Source organism: Paramormyrops kingsleyae, chromosome 15 (genome assembly GCF_048594095.1).
Source record: "Paramormyrops kingsleyae isolate MSU_618 chromosome 15, PKINGS_0.4, whole genome shotgun sequence".
NCBI classification, from domain to species: domain Eukaryota; kingdom Metazoa; phylum Chordata; class Actinopteri; order Osteoglossiformes; family Mormyridae; genus Paramormyrops; species Paramormyrops kingsleyae.
In genome coordinates this window covers 11455761-11476060 of record NC_132811.1, presented here as the reverse complement: position 1 = coordinate 11476060, position 20300 = coordinate 11455761, and the positions used below count along the sequence as shown (strand labels likewise).

Below are 20300 nucleotides of genomic sequence, written 5' to 3'. Positions count from 1 at the left end.
TCTCAATACAAAGAACGCAAAGATAGTACTTTGTTCTTGGCAAGAGCGGTCTTGCTTACTTGCCTCCCAAAAACAAACTTGGGACACAAGAAATCATGGGATTGGTCTTGCTCAGCGAGGATGCAACTGATGCATCCTTGATATTTGGGGCGGAGTAAGACCAACATCTGGGGATTTTTACCATCCTCTGTATTTGTATTAGTAGTATTCAGCAATGGAAGATGACGTAAAACGGATGCACAAGAACACAAGAACGGTCAAGTATGCATATTGATAGACCGAATACCAAAGCAGTTAGAAAACTGATGGATGGTTGGAGAATAGCATCCAAACAAAAAAAACAACAAAGAAATAAAAACACCAGATCTAGTACAATGTGGGTGGTACAAGTAAAGTAGAAACATTTCTGTAATTATGAAAGATGCCTAATTTAGTGCAGTTGGAACAATATACTGTTGGGTCAAAGAAAGTTAGGGAAATAAACCTGTGGAGGAAGGTGCTGTGCTGGCTCTCTGCTGAGAAAGTGGGCCTCCTTATTCAGACAAGAATGCAGCTTGGACACATTTTTGCCTCTCCTACGGCTTTTATGAGAGAGGTGGCTTTCCTCAAAAGTTTGTTCAGCCTAACAGTGTCCTTGAGCACTCATAAAAAGTGCAGCAGTTGGCTGCACATATCGAACAGCTCGGCACGTTCTTGTAAAGTCTTGTAAAGAATTTTTGTCCTGCTGGTAGCCTCAGACTTCCAGGGTTATGGGGTCTATTACTACCATTGAATTTATGCGTGGAGTCGCATGTTCCCTCCGTGTTCACGTCGTTTCCTAGGTATTCTTGTGTCCTCCCACAGTCCAAAAACATGCAGTTACATACAAAACGCCCCACAGCCTTGCCCACAAGTGCCACTTGTGATAGCCTCCAAGCCCATGACCCTGTCCTCAGTAAATAGTTATGGGAGATGTATGTATGCTTTCAAGAAATGGTAGATTCTGTAGAGCAGGTGAACAGGTTGGCCTTTGGGAAATAGTCAAACATCACAATGTAAATGACAAACAATGTGATAAACAGGCAGAACATTATTTCCTCTTTTTGGTGCAGAGGTACATAAAACTTTTATACATACAGTGGTACCTCAGTTCTCGAACTCATTAGAACTCGAATTTCTTAAAAATCGAGCCAACGTACTAGTACTAAAAAAAAATTACCTAGAACTCGATCTTAATCTCAGAAGTCAAACCGTGAACGCTGACCTAAGATAACTTGTACGCGCGGGGAAATGAGTCACAAGGCATGTCTCTCAGCGGAAACAAAGGGTAACGCTTCAGTCTCAGCCTCGCATTCGCTGTGATAGCATGTAATAGCATGTGTGCATGTTTATACTAGCGGAATACATATATTTAGACACGTAGTAAAAATACATTTAGAAAATGATAGACAGTAACAGTGAATATTATTATATAATAAAATACATTTAAAAATAAAAAATTCTTATTCATTATTTTAATATTAATAATAAACCATTAATACATTAAATTATAATAATATTGTCGTGCCGAGCGGGGACGGAATGGAGACAAAGGCGCAGACGTCAGGGTATGGGGGAATACGGGGTCTAATTACAGGTAAGGCAGGCAAAACGCAGACGGACAATACAATGACCGGACTGGGGAAACAAACTGAAATGCGGATTAAATACAGAGGACTAATGAAAACAGCTTGAAACAGCTGATCACACGGGGATTCCACACGGGGTTAACGAGGGGGCGTGGCACACGGAAGGAGCGGACGATCGGGGCAGGACACATTGTTTGTTTTAACGTTACACATTGTTTGGATACATTTATTTTCTTACTTTACAAATTATTGTTTTGATAAATATGCTTAGATGTGTTTAGTACAGTATATGCTCTTCTTGTTTTATCCGGTTCATTTTGTGTTTAAATGCTAAAAAAAGCATATTCAGGTGTAATTTTTTGGGGCCGGGAACCAATTAGTTGGTTTTCAATTATTTCTTATGGGGAAAATTTGATCAGATCTCTAACTTTTTAGGATTCGATCCGGAGTTCTTAACGGATTAAGTTCGAGTTCTGAGGTACCACTGTAATTGCAAGGCTGTGAAAGGACATGATCTATCAGTGTTCCATTCATTACTAACAATGTATTAATTAAATAACCAAATTAATGCAATAAATGATCCATTTTGTTTAATAATTCAGAAATGTTTTTTTTTCTGTCACAAGATGTGTGTTTCATTCAAAAACCCTTTTTTGATACCACCACTGAGACTCAGTTTTGGAATTTAAATCTCAAGTGACCATTTTAACAAGTGCAATTAATAATTGCAAGGCTGTGAAAGCTGTGTTATGTATAGAGATTGGTTCAACTTTTGTAAACCGTTGTTGTGACCACAAATGACTGAATGCTACATTGTATGGCTATAGTAGACAATCGTGAGGCATTGATTTTGACACTGTAATGCAAATGAAGCATACTATTTTAGTAAGTATGATGACCTAATTCTCTAGTCATGATATGATACTTACATATCGTTTCTTATACGGTAATGATTCTCATTGACAGATTAAAAATGTTACGTTCTGCCCGCCATGTCCGCCTAACCCTAACCCTAACCCCAACCCTAACCCTTCTGTCTCCCCCCTAGCGTGACCCTGATGAGCCGCGCTTCTTGCTCGTTGCCCCTCATTAGTCCTAATATGTAAATATCTTTTTGTCTCGTCATCCCCAGTCTGGTCATTGACGTCGCTCCTCCTGTCTGCCTGTGTCCTTCCCTGTACCAGTCCTCCCATTCTGACCCATTGTGGTCCTGTTTGTTTTTAGCCCTTGTTCAGTTTTGTTCCCCCCCCTTTGTTCACCCAAATGCCCATCATTTAGCCCTTCGTCCCACGTGCCATAAAAAAAATTGTTTTGTTTTTTTTATTAGAACATGCTGCTGACATGGTGAAGACAATTATTAGGTGACACAGCGATTAAGGTCACAGGATTAAAACCTGAAGCCATTTAACTTTAGTTGCTCCAGTGAAATGATTTAGCTAGATAACTGGGCAAAAAATGATAAATTGTCTAAGATAGATCTGTCAGCTAAAATGCTCTGTTGAAATGCATGCGCAGTCCAGAAACCTCAGCTAATGAGATTATTGTGACATTTTCATATCTTACCGCATCAGTCAGTCTGCTCTATTTGCTTTTCAGAAAACAAATGTTCATAATATGACATATTACAGGCATCTCACTCGTTACACAAGGTCTCGGAGTACAACAGCAGGTGGGACGCTGTAACGTGGTTGCCCCCCACCCCCCATTGTCCTTGAGCCAGCTGTCGGCCACCGTTCAACACAAATAGATTAATGGAAAGAACGGAAAATGGGCATGCAGTGACTGAGCCACTGGGCAAGTGGCTCGGACTGCCCAGGGCACCGATTCTATTCCAATCACGCTGCCTGCCGAGAAGCAATTGGCCTGGTAATGTGTGACCACGTGTTGGATGCAAGTGATTGTGGCACATTGCGGTTCAGTCCCCCGTCACCCTGTCCTCCCCCCTTGGGCAACAGTCCTTCAACCCTAATCCATTTCCCCAGATCAGCAAGGTTAAGAGGCTACATTCATTCCCATTCCGTGCTACATCTGGACGCCAAGAGCTACTTATCTCATTGTTTGTTTCTTCTCTCTTTCAATGACCATGTACACAATCATTATTTAGGTTTGCGGCATCCTGAGTATTTCCCTTTAGCCATATTGACAAGCTCCTAGAATAGACTCTCTCCCTATGTCTCCCCTATATATATATATATATATATATATATATATATATATATATATATATATATATATATATATATATATATACATATACACACACACACATATATATATATATATACACACACACACATACATATATATATATATATATATACATATATACACACACACACACACACACACACACATATATATATATATATATATATATGGAAAAATTGCTGCAGCTTTTTATCTATCTTCCCACTGTCCATCTCTATCAATGTCAATGATCAACAGAAGGTAATCAAGATGGAAAGTAGAGCAATTCAGCAGCGCCAGAGGGAAAATCGCACGGATGGAGAGATCAGTTAACATAAACTCAATTCAGTGTCATTCGAAAGTGGGAGAGATATGAAGGACGTCTGCATCTGACCTTTCAGACCGAACTCATAGCCGCGTAAACACTAACGCTTGTGCTGGTGGGGGCCCACATTCATTCAGTTAGCAGTATCACTTCCTAGACACAAAAATGTTTGCCGCAACATTTTTGCATACTTTAAAGTGGCCAAATACGGTAAGCATAAAAATAAAATAAAAATAAAGAAACTTAGCTCTAATTTTTTGGAAAGCAATGGCTAAATTTAACTACATAAAAAACATAAGTAGAGGAATTTGATAAAAAAAAAACTTCTGTGCAATATTCTGTGCAATTTTTCTATGCAAAAATTGGCAAATGGAACATACACTCTGTAATTTGGCTAGCAAGTTTATTTTACACAGAAAATGATATGGCTAACCAAAAATCATTAAAATGAACAAAGATTAGATGTCACTTTCTAAAACTTTATATTATATTATATTAAAAATTATATTATTATTATTAATATTATATTAAATAATAATCTGTCATCAAGATCAGTAATCAAGTGACGGTAATATAACAGGCGTTGGTCTCATCACTAAAGTAAATGTTTTCCACTTGATATAATTAATACTTAGATACAACTGAAAATGATATATGATTGGCGAAGTATACGTTTGCATGAAAAATTATTGTAACTCCAGATGCAGCAATAATCAAATCGTTCAATATGGTCATAGCACGCTTGGAAGTGAGAAGTGTTGAAATACACATTTATCAAGTGTCCTCCACTTATTCCTTCAAAATCTCAATGATGTGGTAATGGGGGTTACATTGGAAAATTGTGATGAATGTCCCCATTAGATCAAGTCGTGTTCTGCAACATTAAAATGTACATCATCTACATACAGCTGTTTGGCTGCTCATGCAACAAATACATTTTATGAATTACCAAGCAATTAAATATGAATTAATACTGTATCTTACAGGCTCAGATCCTACTGCATTTCTGAAAAGAAATTATACTTTATTTGCTCTTTGCCCTAGTTTGCATACAGGTACACAAGATTTTTTTGATTTTTTCGGAACACAAGTGAGAAAGATGTTTATGTTTCTCTGGGGGTTAAAGGGCCCTGCTCAAGGACTCAACAGCGATGGGACTGATCTGCTGGTGGATGGGATTCTAACCAGTGACCTTTCGATCATAGACACAACCCACTGAGCGACACGAAGCAGAGAAGGGCTCAGAAGCACATGTTTCCATTCAGGTGTAAATAAGAGTTTAATTTCCAGGGTGTTTGTAAAATAACGCACACTCTCTTACTTACAATAGGGACAGCCATAGATTTCCATCCTCAGCCCAATGCGGCCCTCTCCGCTCCAGTCCAAAGGAATAATTCGCAGGTGCCGAGCTACGATGGCATGCTGTAAGTCGTGACGGACCACGCTCTCCGTGTTCGAGTTCCCTGCGAATGCCTGCAAAATAACACAAGATAACACATCATTTCAGGCCAGGCAGCCGACCTCATTTTACCCTCCTGGTTTTTGTCAACCAGGAAAATCACATTGTCTAAATGCAGGGCTGCCACATCTTCCAATATAAACATACAAGAGGGATAAAGTGAGAAAAGGAAGGAAAAACATACAGGAATACAAACTATTTAGCATAATGCTGCGCAGATTTTTATGAGAATGACAACTGTTTCCCAATATTATACCTTTTTCTACTCTTTAGGTACACCATAAAATGCAGACATCGGTGGAAATTACATCGTAATTCTGCTGGCAATGAAAAGAGTACTATTTAATGAATTACTTGAAAATGAATTCCAGGGCAGCTTTTGCATCAACAAAACATACAGATGGATAAAAGGGTGACAGCTGATCTTATTTTAGGTAAACGCGTGCTACAAACAAACAAACCAATCAATAAATGTAATAAAAATGACAATAATAATAATCATGAAATTATTGTAAAACTTATTGCTATTCTTAACAATTAAATGCAAAACGAATATACTTATAATTACTGAGACCAGCCTTGTAACTCTGTGTCTATTTCTCAAATAGAGGTACGGACACTATCAAGAAGTCCAGGAAACGTATGCTTTCGCTGGCATCCAGGTCAGCCGGATTAGCTATCTGGATTAGGCAGGAAGATTAAGCAGCTGTCAGCTTCTCAGCCTGTATAACGTGACGGCCTCCTAATATCTTGAAGACACGGAGACCTTCTCATTCAGCGGAGGGTAGCTCCTGTGGTGGGACATAGTGTGAGGGATTAAAGATAAGATGAGAGGCACCATAAGGCCAAAATATTATGGATTACTGGAACCCCAGCGAGAAAACCACCTTGGAACTGACTTTATCATACATTCCAAGATTTTCCAATAGGAACAACCATACAGCTTCACATCTGACTATAACAGTTAGTCTATAATGGTTCACCATGCGAAAGAAAACTTCTGGGAAGTAAGAAATTGCTCAATATTTTGTCGTTTTCTCTATAAATAAAATAAACCTTCATTATGAACAGTTCTTATAAAATATGGTTCAGTTGTTCATTCAAAGAAACAGGCATTTTAAAAGCCTCTACTGAATTTCTATTGGTCACCAAATATCTGCGAAATGCACATCTCTTCCTTCCTTCCTCATCATTTAAAGAATGCCACACAGCAGCGCACTCAAGATCTGACACTGCTTCACCCTCAGAAACTTTGTCTCAGCCCAAAAAACTTGAATCATAAATGACTCAAATGCTGCAGCTAATTCCCATTCCAGCAAAAACACTAAACAGTCAGCAAGTGTGTAATTAGTTGGCCGTTCATGAAGCTTCCTTCGAGAGCTTAGCCGTCTGGAGTGTGGCTTAATCAAACACCCTCACGATTTATGGCACAAAGGCCAAGAAGAGATAACGGCTGTCTTTCATTAACCGCGGTCCTTGGATTCAGGCATTAAGCCAGCTGTAACTATCACAAACGCTACATTTATTGGCGTCCTACAGTATAATTAATGCTTTGGTGTCTACTTTTGTGACTGGGCTCTAGGGACCAAAGAAAATTCTCCTACTTTAATGGCTCAGAGATGTCTACAGTGAACCAAAACATGCAGTGCATCCACACATATGCCAGTGAAACTGCAAAAAGGAATCTATAGAAGTGGAATCAATTTGTAATTCAAACATAATGCTTCATAGTTTGGTGTTTATCCCCTCTGAGGCTGTTAAACCATAGAGGGCATAAATTATACTTACAAGCAATAATAATGCACAATACACAAAGCTGTCAAGTCAAACAGACCTTTTCCGTTAATTTTGTTTAAATTGCATATATCAATCAATCCATCTTCAAACCATTATCCTGCTCAGGGTCATGGGGAACTGAATAAACGGCAGACAGACATGACATTAGAATACAAATTCATTCAGATATGAGATAATTCAACCATAAATATGCCATAAATTATTGGCGTGGAAGAACATATAATTCATGCAAACTAGCTAGTTATAAATTCTATGGTTCAGTCTACTGTAGGGTTGAGTCAAATCTATGTTGGGAGAAGACAATAGAATGACAAGATGGGTGGCCATTTTGCAGTGACGTATTTACAGTGAACTAGAACATTCCAACGAAACAAACAGAACACATTTAACTGCAATGTAGCCCCTCTGCCTGTACATAGACAAAAAAGAGAAACAAAAAAACACAAAACCAAGGAGCAACATGAGGTGAAAGGGGAAAGACATTCACAATCCTACAGTCGGAATTATACCGATAACATGGAACACACCTGAAATCATGAAGAGGGCTAGGCAATTTTGAGTCAACATATGTGAAGTCATATTCGATGAAAACAGGACAAAGACAAAACCAACAAAGGAGGCCAAGTGGGAGGAGGTACAAAGTTGCTGGGTATTGAATGGGTGAGGGGTCTTGTTCCTTGATTTTGCCTTCGCATTGATTTTGCAGAACATTACTTCAACTTCACATATGTTTAAACCGCCTAGCAGAAGTGGACATTTCAGGTCCAGAAAGTAAAAATCCAGTCCAGGATTTTGTTTCAACCGACCAGTTGAGTATACAGAGTCACAGTCACAGAGTCTGGATTTTTACTTTCTGGACCTGAAATGTCCACCTCTGCTGCCTAGACCTTTCCCCACCAGTGGCCTCAAAATGACAAAGATTTTTACCAGGCACACCATCGAGTGTAAAACTCGGGCTGGTACTTGTTGCTGTGTGTATTCATTATTAGAAACGACAGCAAGAAAACACAAACTGTCTCATGTTTTGTTGGGCGCCTGAGACGGCTGAGTTCCTCTCCCTCCAGTATCTCTAGAGCAGGGGTCTCCAACTCCGGTCCTGGAGAGCTACTATCCAGTAGGTTTTCTGTCCCACTTGGCTTCTGATGAGCCACACCTGGCCTTGGTATTTACCCGAGAACAGGTGTGGCTCATCAGAAGCCAGGTAGGATAGAAAACCTACTGGATAGTAGCTCTCCAGGACCGGAGTTGGAGACCCCTGCTCTAGAGAAACCATAAACTCGATCAGCCAATCACTGGGCACCAGTGGGGCTGTGGGTGGAGTCCAAGAGAGACTGGCCTTGCATTTAAAAGACAATTATCCTTCAGCTGAGAGCATTTTCTTGCTCCCCAGTCCCTTGGGGCTACTACTGACAGATGAGGCAAGACCACCGCTTACGCCTTCTAAGCTAGCTGAGCAGCCCATCATAGCTCGGTAGACGGATGTGTAAGCTGCCATTTTAGCAAAACGGCATGACATGATACGGCTTTAGAGCTCCACGGGAATGAGACGGGTCTGTAATTACAGGCTGCTGAACTGCAATTATGAATCGATGATATCCAACGAGAAAGATGACACCATGTAAGTGACAGAACCGTGTACGACAAACCAAGGCAGCTTCACAAACCAGATTCTGGAAATGTAACCTTAGGAACCTTTCAACCATCAGTCAATAAGTTTCACTAAAACAAAAAAGTGCAGCATTTTTATCGCCTAGACCTGCTACAACCTTAGTTAAAGATCTGCCTTACGGTTTGATGCAACTGGCAGAAGAAGCTCCGGATCACCCTACTTTTCAGGAGCTGATTTATCAACCTCAACGCAGAGACCGGCTGCATAAGATGAAACCTACATACCAGCAGCCACTCTGGGGATATGAAGCCAAATTTAAATACAATCAAAGAACAGAAAGCATGACTCATACTGACGGCTAACTGATCCAACATGCACTGCATCATCATCTTCAACTTTATATAACTATACAGAGGCATCCAGGGAGATTGTTGTACGCTGTTAGTGGGTTAATCTCAATAGCTAAACACAAAATCAACACTATGTACATAAAGCAGTTTTTTACATATACATTACATATTTAAGTGGAAGTGAAGGAAATGAAAATGACCAGTCTTCAGGGTGAAATTAGCAAACAGCTACCATTGATTCATTTCATATACAGGTTTTCTCAAAACAGAATTCACATGTATTTTAATGTACAAAAATACTGACATATTACATATGAATAAGAAGACCAGTCTGGAAAGCATTTATGTTGGAACGTGGCTGTATATCTTTATGATGGAGACATGTAGATCAGCTTTTGTTAATAATATTCATACTCACCACAACAATGTTTATCAACAGTTTTCCTATTTCATATTGTTATATTACTACTGATACAAATTCTCCAAAGTTCCTGAACATGAGATAAACATTCTCTGTTAGAAGCAACCAAATGATTAATGACAAGGCATTCTCTGAACATTAATTTATGATAGACTAGCTGTTTAAAAATGCATTGCGTCTGGTGAAGAGAAATCAGGCTCGTTTGCAGTGATATTGCTTCAGTTTATTTTTATAAAAATCTTTGCTGTTACAGCAAATGAAAGTTAAATGATATCATTTTAAGGCGTTTATTCTTTTGGAAAGCCTGCTGACAAGGCTCATTGCCTTCATTATTTTTAAGAAACTAGTTGAGAGAAAATGACCCAAATACTTCATGCGCTGTCATACAGTAGTGATACACATTAAAGTATATACATTTATGCGAGAAATTTTAGAAAATGGGTGATCTGTATTGACCAGTATTGCCCTAGTATTACCACTATAATAATGTAATATGAAATTAAACCTATTTTGGCTGTAGTCTATAACAATGACCTTTTACTTTAATTAAATGTCACATGTACAGTAAATGCGTAGGCCTGCGTGGCTGTGTGAGTCTTCTCTCGCTCACTCACTCGCTGCTAAATGTGCTCAGACCCCATCAATCCAAACCTTCGCTTTCTGCATGTCTCTCTCCCATCCACTTAATCCGTAACCTTTGTCATGTTTTGATCTCACTTCCATTTTTCTAAGATCCATCTCCACTCCCACAAAGCCAGTAAGGTAGCCCACTCCCTGTCTCATTTTACACAAAGACTGCAAACTCAATGCAGGCAGTAACATTTAACCAAGTTCTCCCATTGTTACCAACAATGTAGAACACTGAAAGGCTGCAATAGGAGAGTGTACTTCCGAAAGTCCTTTGCTGACACTTTTTGTAACAGAGTAATTAAATAATCCATTAATTATGATTGGCAAGACTTTCTTCCTTCAGCTTACAGTCCATAATAATCCAATTGACCTTTTAAAAAAGCAATAAATGTACTATGCTAAATAATTTATTTTGGCAAGAAAATGAGGCAATATTGCTCTTCATTTATTCATTATTAAATCTAAAAATAACATACTTCAAGACCTCTAACAATTTGCCTTATAAGTACAAAAGTTCTGTGGATATTTATTGAAAGCAACATACTTATCAGGGGCTGCACGGTACTGCAGTGGTCAGCACCTCTGGGACCTGTTTTAAGTCTCCGCCAGGATTCCATGTGTGTGACATGTTCGCCCCATGTCATCATGGGGTTTCCTCCAGGTACTCCAGTTCCCCACAGTCCAAAAACATGCTGAAGCTAATTGGAGTTTAGCCCATAGTTTTTGCCCATACTGTAGGTATACATGTGTGAGTGTGCCGTTTGATTGGTCGGCACCCGTGCCTTGTGCCCATAGGTGTTTTTTCTGATTACAAAGGATACGTAAAAACAATTTAGGAGCTAACATCAAAGGCAGCAATAAAACGTAAACTGAAATCTAAAAGTCCTGATTTCAAAACATTGTAACTCTGTTTCTTGCTTACCTGAAACACTGTATGCAAGTCATAATGGATTCTATATTTCCCAATGTCAATTAAGAATTGAGAATCAATTCTTTAAACAGGTATGATGCCACAATAATGGGAGATTCAGGTGAATTAATGGAATTGCAAATTAATATGGGCCAAATGTTCATCCTGGTATGAAATATTTGAATGGTTCAATTTAAATAGTTTTTACATTTCTTGAGAATTGGGGTTAACACAGAGAGGGCTCTCTGAAAGGGGAACAGATTTACAGAGTGTAATGGGGCACAGCATCTGAGTAGTATATGTATTATTAAAAAAGGTCACAAATTCTGATTTATTCTCATGTAAAACCCGTGGGCTGATAATCAGATCCATTGATCATTGAAGAATGCAAAATTGGCTGGAGAAATTCCCTTTTACAAGCAAAATGATCAATACAACATCACCACAGTTCTAATTTATTTTGGAAGGGAAGCATTAGGAGAAAGATGCTGGATAAAGACTTTTTGTCTTGTGCCTCTGTTTCAAGCACAGAAACCCACAAAGATCACAGGTTAAGCAATCGAGTATTTTTCTCTTTTTTTGCATTATTAATACTTGGAAAAAAAGATACATCAAAATATATCAAAAATGCACAGAAAACTAAGCAAAAAACCTTGCTAGAAAGAATATAGAATGAACTCAAACCATTCATTCGTTTTAGGTGACATAACTATTATTATTGTACAAAACAAGAATGCAAACTTTCAGCCCCTCCAGTTAGAAAATACTATTTCTGCATGAAAAGAATGCATTCCGGTGATTAGCACTTTCCTCACAGGTTACCTAACGACTGAGTCCTACAGTACTTCACAATGGGAGGTGCGGTAATGCACGGCGTTTTCAGCTGCTGCATAAACATTGTTTAAATATTTATATGCTATCCTTGCACTTTGAATGATGTAGGGGGATAATATTGAAATACTTCATGCATTATTTCTGCTTAACAAGGTATGCGGCTTCAAAAGCAGAAAACTTTTCAGAACGCTAATTCCCCACTGCTTTCAACAAAGATGTTACAACAGGACCAAAATACACGGTATGCCGTTCTTACTGTGAAGTTTTGTTTAAAAAGACGTGCCCGGCAACACGGCACTATTTAGAAATGCGAAACAACCTAAGCCGATCAAACGAGGTGCAAAATGAAAGCTTCATTTTTAATATCACTCACAGCATTCTTGGTCTGAGGCTGACCCATCCTCGTTGAATGCGAGTTGAGTATGTTGTTTGTGGTGCTAATGCATCCCTGGTTTTACCTTTAATCTTCTGACATTGATGCAGTCGCAGATCCTCCCCACTTCTTTAAATCCCGCTGCTCGATTCCAACTTCACTGCACTTTTTGGTGAACTCTTTCTGCTCGCAAAAGCAGTTCTTAGTAAGTTCTTAGGTGCTGCCTCATTGAAGTTGGAGCTTTTAGCTGCACAAAGAGTGCAGCTTGTTGTTTTCCCATCGTTCTCTCTACCTGGGAAGCAAAGTTTGCACGAAACTGTTTTTTTTTTTTTAATTGGCTATTGCTCAACACATGGAAACCGAGTACAATAGAGCATTGAAAGGGAACATGGCGGGTGGCTTAATTGCTGGTAGCTGATCAATGAACAGATTGTTAAATGCACCCTGAATCGGTGTTCAGTCCCTGCTTCGTTAATACACAGGGAAGGTAAACTGGCACTGAACATTGTGGGAGGGTGATGCCCCCCCTCCACCCTGCCATACAGTACACTGACATCCAGGGGTGCACTTTGTTAAGGGCCCCTGTAAAGTGCTGGGCCCCCTGGATCCGCAAAGATATTCCTGCCCTTGCTGTACCCCCAGTGACTTCTACCAAGCTCACTAAACTCTGAGTGCAAATTATTCTGTACTGACTATACAGGGAGGTTCATAAATACAGAGAATGAATTGTCAACATGTGTACATTATTATGATGGGCTCACTTATGGTATCATTTCCCTCTGTTTTTACAGGTTGGGGTTCTGAGATCGGATTCGGCTGGGTAGCTGGAAGCCACAGCTGCAGGCTTGATCTGGGAGCCCTTTCGTGCTTTTCGGTCAGCAAAATCCAGCTGGTCTTAACTGGACTCTCTGAGGGTGCTGGGATTTTATATAGGGTCAGTTCGTGGGAATACAGATGCAGTGCTAGACGACCGATACTGGGAGCAAGGAAGAAAAGTCCTGGTTTGTGGTTCTCGCACCTTTTTTTCAGCCTTGACCCCAATTTATGTCCATTGTTGGTCTTTGGGTTTCATAAACCTGCTGTCTGTAGCTTTTAATTGGATATTATATTTATATATGAGTTCATCTGGTAACCTGGACTCCATCTGTTAAGGTTTAATTCTGGGTCCTTGGGGGGGTGGGCATTTATTTGCCATCGGCATGCCTTCCTGTATAACCAGGTTTGATTTGCGCAATAATAAATCAGTCTCTCTTTTAACCCCCTCCCTGCCATAAAACAGTTCTGCTTGTGCAGTAAACCTCTAGGCCCCACTGCAATACAGATTGTCTCAATGACTTTTTGGAAGCTTTGCTCATAAAACTTTTACCAATACTAAAAAGGAAAGAAGGAAGGGAAAGCGGAAAACATATGGATGAAAAAAACAATTGAAGAATCTGTACTGAAGCTATGTTTTCTTTTTCTCGGTTACGTGGTTGAATTTGCATATTTACCGATCAACCATAACATTAAAACCACTGGCAGGTGATGTGAATAACAATGACTTTTTTCCACTGCAAAGTCATCTGTCAAGGGTGCCATTTTATATTCAGCAAGTCAATGGTCAGTTCATGAAGTTGTTGTGTTGGAAACCGGAAAAACGGGTAAGTGTTAAGATGTGAGGGATTTTGACAAGAGCCAAATTGTCAAGGCTAGACGACTGGGTCAGAGCATCTCTCAAAGGGCATGTCTTGTAGGGTCTTAACGGTACGAAGTGGTCAGTACCGACCAAAAGTGGTCTAACACAGGCCAACCGGTGAACCGGCAATGGGGTCATGGGCGCCCAAGGTTCAATGATGCATAAGAGGAGCCAAGGCTGGCCTGTCTGGTATGATTCTACAGCAGAGCTACTGGACTACAAATGTTTGAAAAAGTTAATGTTGGCTATGATAGAGAGGTGTCAGAACACACAGTGCATCACAGCTTGGAGTGTATGGTACTGCACAGCCACCGACCGACCAGAGTATCTATTCTGACCCCTGCCCATAATGGGCATGTTACCATCAGAACTGGACCATGGAATAAAGGAAGAAGGTGGCCTGGTCTGATGAGTTCCACCTACCTAGACCAGTACACCCCTTCATGGCAACAGTATTCCCCAATAACAGCTAGTGGCCTCTTTCAGCAGGATAAAGCACCCTGCCACACTGGAAAAATTGTTCAGGAACACGTTTGAGGAACATGAAAAACAATTCAAGGTGTTGACTTGGCCTCCAAATTCCCCAGATCTCAATCCAATCGAGCATCTGTGGGATGTGCTGGATCCTCTCAACTTACAGACTGAAATGATCTGCTGATAATGTCTTGGAGCCCGATACCACAAGACACCTTCAGAGGTCTTGTGCAGTTCATGCCTAAACGGGTCAGAGCTGTTTTGGTGGTACGAGGGGGACGTGCAAGATATTAAGCATGTGGTTTTAATATTATGGCTGACCGATGTATGAAAATTTTCTGGTGAAAATGTGTTAATATGGTGCTAATTACACCCACCACTAAACCGTTTTCCAGAGACTGATATCAAAACTGGTAGAGCTTTCAACAGTCTTTTGAATTCAAAAGAAATGAAACCTTTGACTCAAACTCAAAATACATCTCCACATCAACCTGTTAGCACACACACTATTTACAACTTAAAAGAATACTATTAAAGGTCCGTTTTACACATGAATTTAAATAAAATGTCTAGCCAGAATAAAAATAATAATAATGACATCTAGGATTAATTATCTTTTAACAAAAGAACACAAAGAATATTCTCACTTTCAAATGTCAGCTATGATTAGTATATTTTTATTCTGCGGTATTGTCTTGTGCCGTGTATAAAGCATTGATCCAAAGCCTTTCCCCAGCTGATTAATCAATTGGTTGAGTAATCACTTTAATGAGAGAAACCATCCTTATGAAGTCATTCATATTCAGTCTTCATGCACACATAAATTATATATTACACATTGTCATTAAAAAATGTTAATCGTTAGGTCCAACTTGTAAGATGATGTCAGTAGTAATTAATAAGAAGTTAATTATGTTTTATATTCAGACAATGTGATTAAAAAAACCTTTTCTCTAACTAGACCAAAGTTCTTGTCAGGAACAGGCTGCTTCTAATTAACAATGATCATTCAAGAATTGTAGAACCTCTAATAAAAAGTCTATTTATATTTAGTCATAGTTCATTTGATATACTGATTTGGCCAGCTTTTCGGATGTGACGTTCCAGTGATGTTTTGTATAGGTCTTGCACTAATGCTAACTTGCACTTGTTACTGCTAACAAACTGATTGCTCAGCCTTACATCACCTGCACATCAGCTGGCTCTTTGACACCTTTATGCTTGTAATGTATTATCTGGTTCACGGGTACCACAATTTGGACAAAAGCATCCGCAAATGTAAAATTATGCCCAAAACATGTTTTAATTTGTTGATAAACAAAATAATTTTCAAATGCATTGATTATTTAAAATATCTAAAAAAAATACATTCTGCATATAATTGTGTCTTGATAATTACATTAAGTACTGTAGCTATTTTAAACCAAGATTAAGCTTAAAGTAAATTACTGAAATAGGAACAATCACTGTGCTCAATTTAATTATGGATCATTAACTGAAAGATAAAAAATAAAAATAACAAATCATTGGCAGTGTTTTGGGAAACGAAGGGCATTGCCAAAACTGGGTATTAAAAACCTCACATCACTATCACTGCCTTCTGAATTTTAAACACGACTTTCTTCATATTATTAAAAAAACACTGCCAGAGAAGCGGTAGCTTTATTTCCGTTTTTGTTCACCAGGCTGATGGGAAGCACGTCGCAATAAGAGAACATTAACGAATGAATAACTGTTGCACTTCCAGCATTGAGATGACTTTAATGGGTCAGGGCAGGGGTTACGCATGCAGGTCACCAGGGGCGCTGAAATTTGCCAGGGCCTCAGGATTTAATGGATTAACTTTAAATCATTAGAGATTCCCAAACATGGCCTGAAGCAGCTGCAGATACTGCAAAACCCGAGGCATTCCTAGTCTGAAGTTTGACTTCTGCCTTAGGGAAATCCTTCTGTTTCCATGAGGCAATGCCGTACTCTACAACTGAATCCCCAAATAATTAACCTACAAACAATGTCGCAGTACAGATGTCCGAAATTATAAAAACTATTTGATTTCTGGCTAGCTATTTACAGAAACGAAATTACTGCCTAAAGCAAGTTTACTACAGGTTATGCAAGGAACTTTGCATATATTTATATATCTTAATGATTTAGACAAAAATTTTACATGCACCTTTGCAGAATCGAAGCATGGGCCGTCCTCAGAGACCCCTGTCATCCAGGGCACTTACTGTTGAAGTGGAGGGGGACCGGGTATAACCTCAGACACCCAAGACCAGTAATCCAGCAAGCAGTGATCAGGTACTCTCACTCCATCCCAGTCTGAATGGTACTGGTGACACTCAAGCCCCCAATTGCTTATTTATTTATTACACAAACTCACTGTTATCTAATTCTCTGTGTGTATTTTCCATATTTTTCTGAATATAAGACGATCCCATTTATAAGACGACCCCCACCCCCACACACATACACACTTTTCGGCAACTATTTTTTAGAAGAAAACTTTTTGCAATACTAAATCTTACATTTAAAGAGAAAAATGATTTAATATGACAAAAGCATATAATAAGTTAACCAGCAACCTATGAAATAAATGATAATTGATGCATGTGAGCATTGCATATAATTTACACCAACCCTTTTTGCATTGGCAGCTTCAAATTTTAAATTAAGCGTCACATGAACACATGAATCTTAAGCATTCTGTTAATTCATAAAAACTCATTGTTTATATGCACGTAATTCCATATTCATGTATTTAGATTATGCGGATAATTATTGTCAGTGGATAATTATATGGATAATATCTTTCAGAAGTGTATCCTGTACAGAGTGTACCCCAGCGTTGTGTCCTGTGCTGCATGGGGTAGACTCAACCACCAAAGCCCACCCCCCCAATTGACCCTGCCCTGGAGAGGCATTCATAAGTTGGATGAATGGACAGAAGGATGGTGGATGTATAATTTACAGTGCCTTCGTTCAGTTAACTGGACTTTTACCTGAAAAATTACCTAAAAAAAATGAAGAATAACAAAAAAAAAAAAACTCCAGGTAGCTCAACAATTGGAAGAGTGGCATTAAAAAATGCACGAGAAGCATACATGAAACATACATGAATACTGTGGATGAGTCGCATCACTCAGATTATACAGATCTGTGACCATTCCAGCCATAAATGAGAAAAAAAAACAAATTCTGACACTATCCCAACAGTCCGTAGTGATAATAAGCACATCAGCAGTGTCTGAAATGGCTCGTTCTGATTTCAGGGAAGTCATACCAAATCTTGGTTGTTAAGTGCATCCCTGTGACGCCCTAGTAGGCTGATACAGTGTGAATCGAGAGTGATGATGTCATAAACACAACACACTCTGGCCCACACAACAACCGATGACCCATCTCATCTTTTGAGGTTATACCTGTGCCGTGTTGCTGCGGATTTATCATATTTAAGCAAAGGTTATGTTTAAGCCATGCCTTCCGTCATTGCATCCTTAAAAGAAGACTAAATTAATATTTTGTTCAGCACTAGTTAGAATAACTCGGTGACCTCTCAGTTAATGGTGTCCATTTGCCAATGACCTTTTGAACCAAAACACTGCTAAGAATAAAGAATAAATGACCTTCTTAAAGCAATTTTTATAATGGATACTCCCTAGCTCAGTGGATGCCTATTGCATAATCAGGCAATCCTTACCTACAGCTACTACCTGTAGCACTGACCTGGTCTCCAGGATCACTACTGTTTGATAGAATTATTCACAGATATGAAATATATTACCCTGGATGATACACATTTTTTTTTGTATTCCACTGAAACAAAAGATAATTGTCAAGTATGGCTACCATTAAAAGTCAGATCTTTATCAAAAGTATAATCAAAGTGAGGATTTAATTATGCAGCTATAAGACAGGGAAAGTCTTTGGAGGACTGAAACAGAGATGATTTCTGAGCTTCCACCCCCACATTAAAACATTTTTTTTTTTTACATAGTAAATGGATAAGGAGCCAATACGAGGCAAAACTTCAAGATTGGTGAGGCAGCCCTTCATTTGCATACACAAAAGAAGATTCTTTAAATAGCAAAAGCTTTGCATATGCCTCATTGGATTTCATAGAATAACAATTATAATTGAAACTATACAATAAACGATGAGAAAACATGGTCACTGGGAAGATTGGGAAAGGTTAACAAAATGCAGCCATACATGTCATGGTCACATTTTGCCGATTTTAACTCAAGTTTTGTGGTACTTGTTTTACCAGTTTACCAACAATTTTATACATACCAATAACCCTCATTTAAATAATGTTAAAAAAAGCAGTTAAAAAAATTATATTACTACTTATAGGAATCAAACTGGAAGAAAATGTGTTTTGTCCTTCTACAGAAACAGAATATTATGGCCTATGGGGCGGGTTTATACTGTCCACTCATTAGTGCTTATTAAGCAGAGGGCCCCACAGGGCACACTGATAAGCACAGCATGGAAATATAACGTTTGGTTCGCTGTTTATACAGAATGAATGAAAGTCCATGCAATGTGCCTTTCCAAACTGTGGAGGCTTTGACCTCCAACTGATGCACACGTTAAATTCGGTATAAGCCGTTAATGTTCCATGGATTAGAATCTATGGTCAAAAGGCTTCAAGTCCAGCTGGATGTTTTAATAAGAAAAAATATTTATAAAGTATCTACTGACTGGGATTTGTGAAGCATAATGACTGGATAGAAGTGTTTGTGGGAGACGCTGGCCTTCAATCAAGGTGTGGACTGCTTCTCTGTTTCCCACCGTCACTGCGATGGGAGATCGGCACTGTGCCACGTGCAAAAGAATGACCAGACGGCGTCAGTCCACATCCAGACAATCAGCAGGTTCCTCGTGTGAAATATCCTAACTTATTGACAATTAATTAAAGTGCCCTGCTGGATTCTGGACATTTCCTACACCGTTGGTAAACTCTTAGTAAGTACAAAAAAAGCTTTTATGTTTTATTCAAGTTCCAAATTTTATATTTCTACTGCTGCTACAGATACATCTGTGAAAGGATTGAGAGGACTATCCTACATAAGCAATAAGGGGAATTGGATTAAGATTTTCAATGGGGGAAAAAAAGAACAAACTCACATGAAATGGTACATGCAATTGTTTTTTATATTAGAAATGAATAAATCATTTCCTTCCACAATGACATGGATTGTCCTGTGTTTCACATGCTGCTTTATGCAGTGTTCTGCCATTTTTAACTCGTCAAGGGCAGAACCTTTAAGCATCCTTGTTTTTCTAAAATCAGAGACAGAATAACATGTAAGGCATCATGAAACTGCATTTACCAAAGCATTTGCACTGGTGTGCTAAAGAGATCCACTTGCTTCACTTACAGTACACTTCATTGCTGCCCCATTCCATGTACACTGTAGCTGCTAACTCACAGAATTCAAACTAATTTATAGGATATTTTCCCGAATCATTCACAGAATTTGGAAGTATTTATTTGGAAAAGGATATTTGGAATCATTTCATGTTACATAAACTATTGATTTATACATCTGAATTTGAAATACTCTATATCGAAATGTTTTAAAGGGACTTTAAAACTAGCAGGTCAACTTTCAATGGCACAAGGAGCATGGGAGGTTTCTT

The 20300-nt window shown here is 38.9% G+C and overlaps 1 protein-coding gene across 2 annotated transcripts in view; it reads right to left on the bottom strand.

Moving 5' to 3' along the window:
• The window catches only part of LOC111854993 (contactin-associated protein-like 2), a 314095-nt gene that overhangs the window by 151744 nt on the left and 142051 nt on the right, over positions 1–20300 (bottom strand). Inside the window, exons 1-2 of one of the 2 annotated variants that reach the window (XM_072700031.1) lie at positions 11308–11327; positions 5445–5592 (exon numbers count right to left, since the gene is read on the bottom strand). In XM_072700031.1, the coding sequence (XP_072556132.1) occupies positions 5445–5469 (25 nt within the window). In that variant the 5' untranslated portion in view covers positions 5470–5592; positions 11308–11327. Of the gene's footprint in view, positions 1–5444; positions 5593–11307; positions 11328–20300 lie in introns of those variants that run through there. The other variant, XM_072700030.1, reaches the window with a different exon arrangement.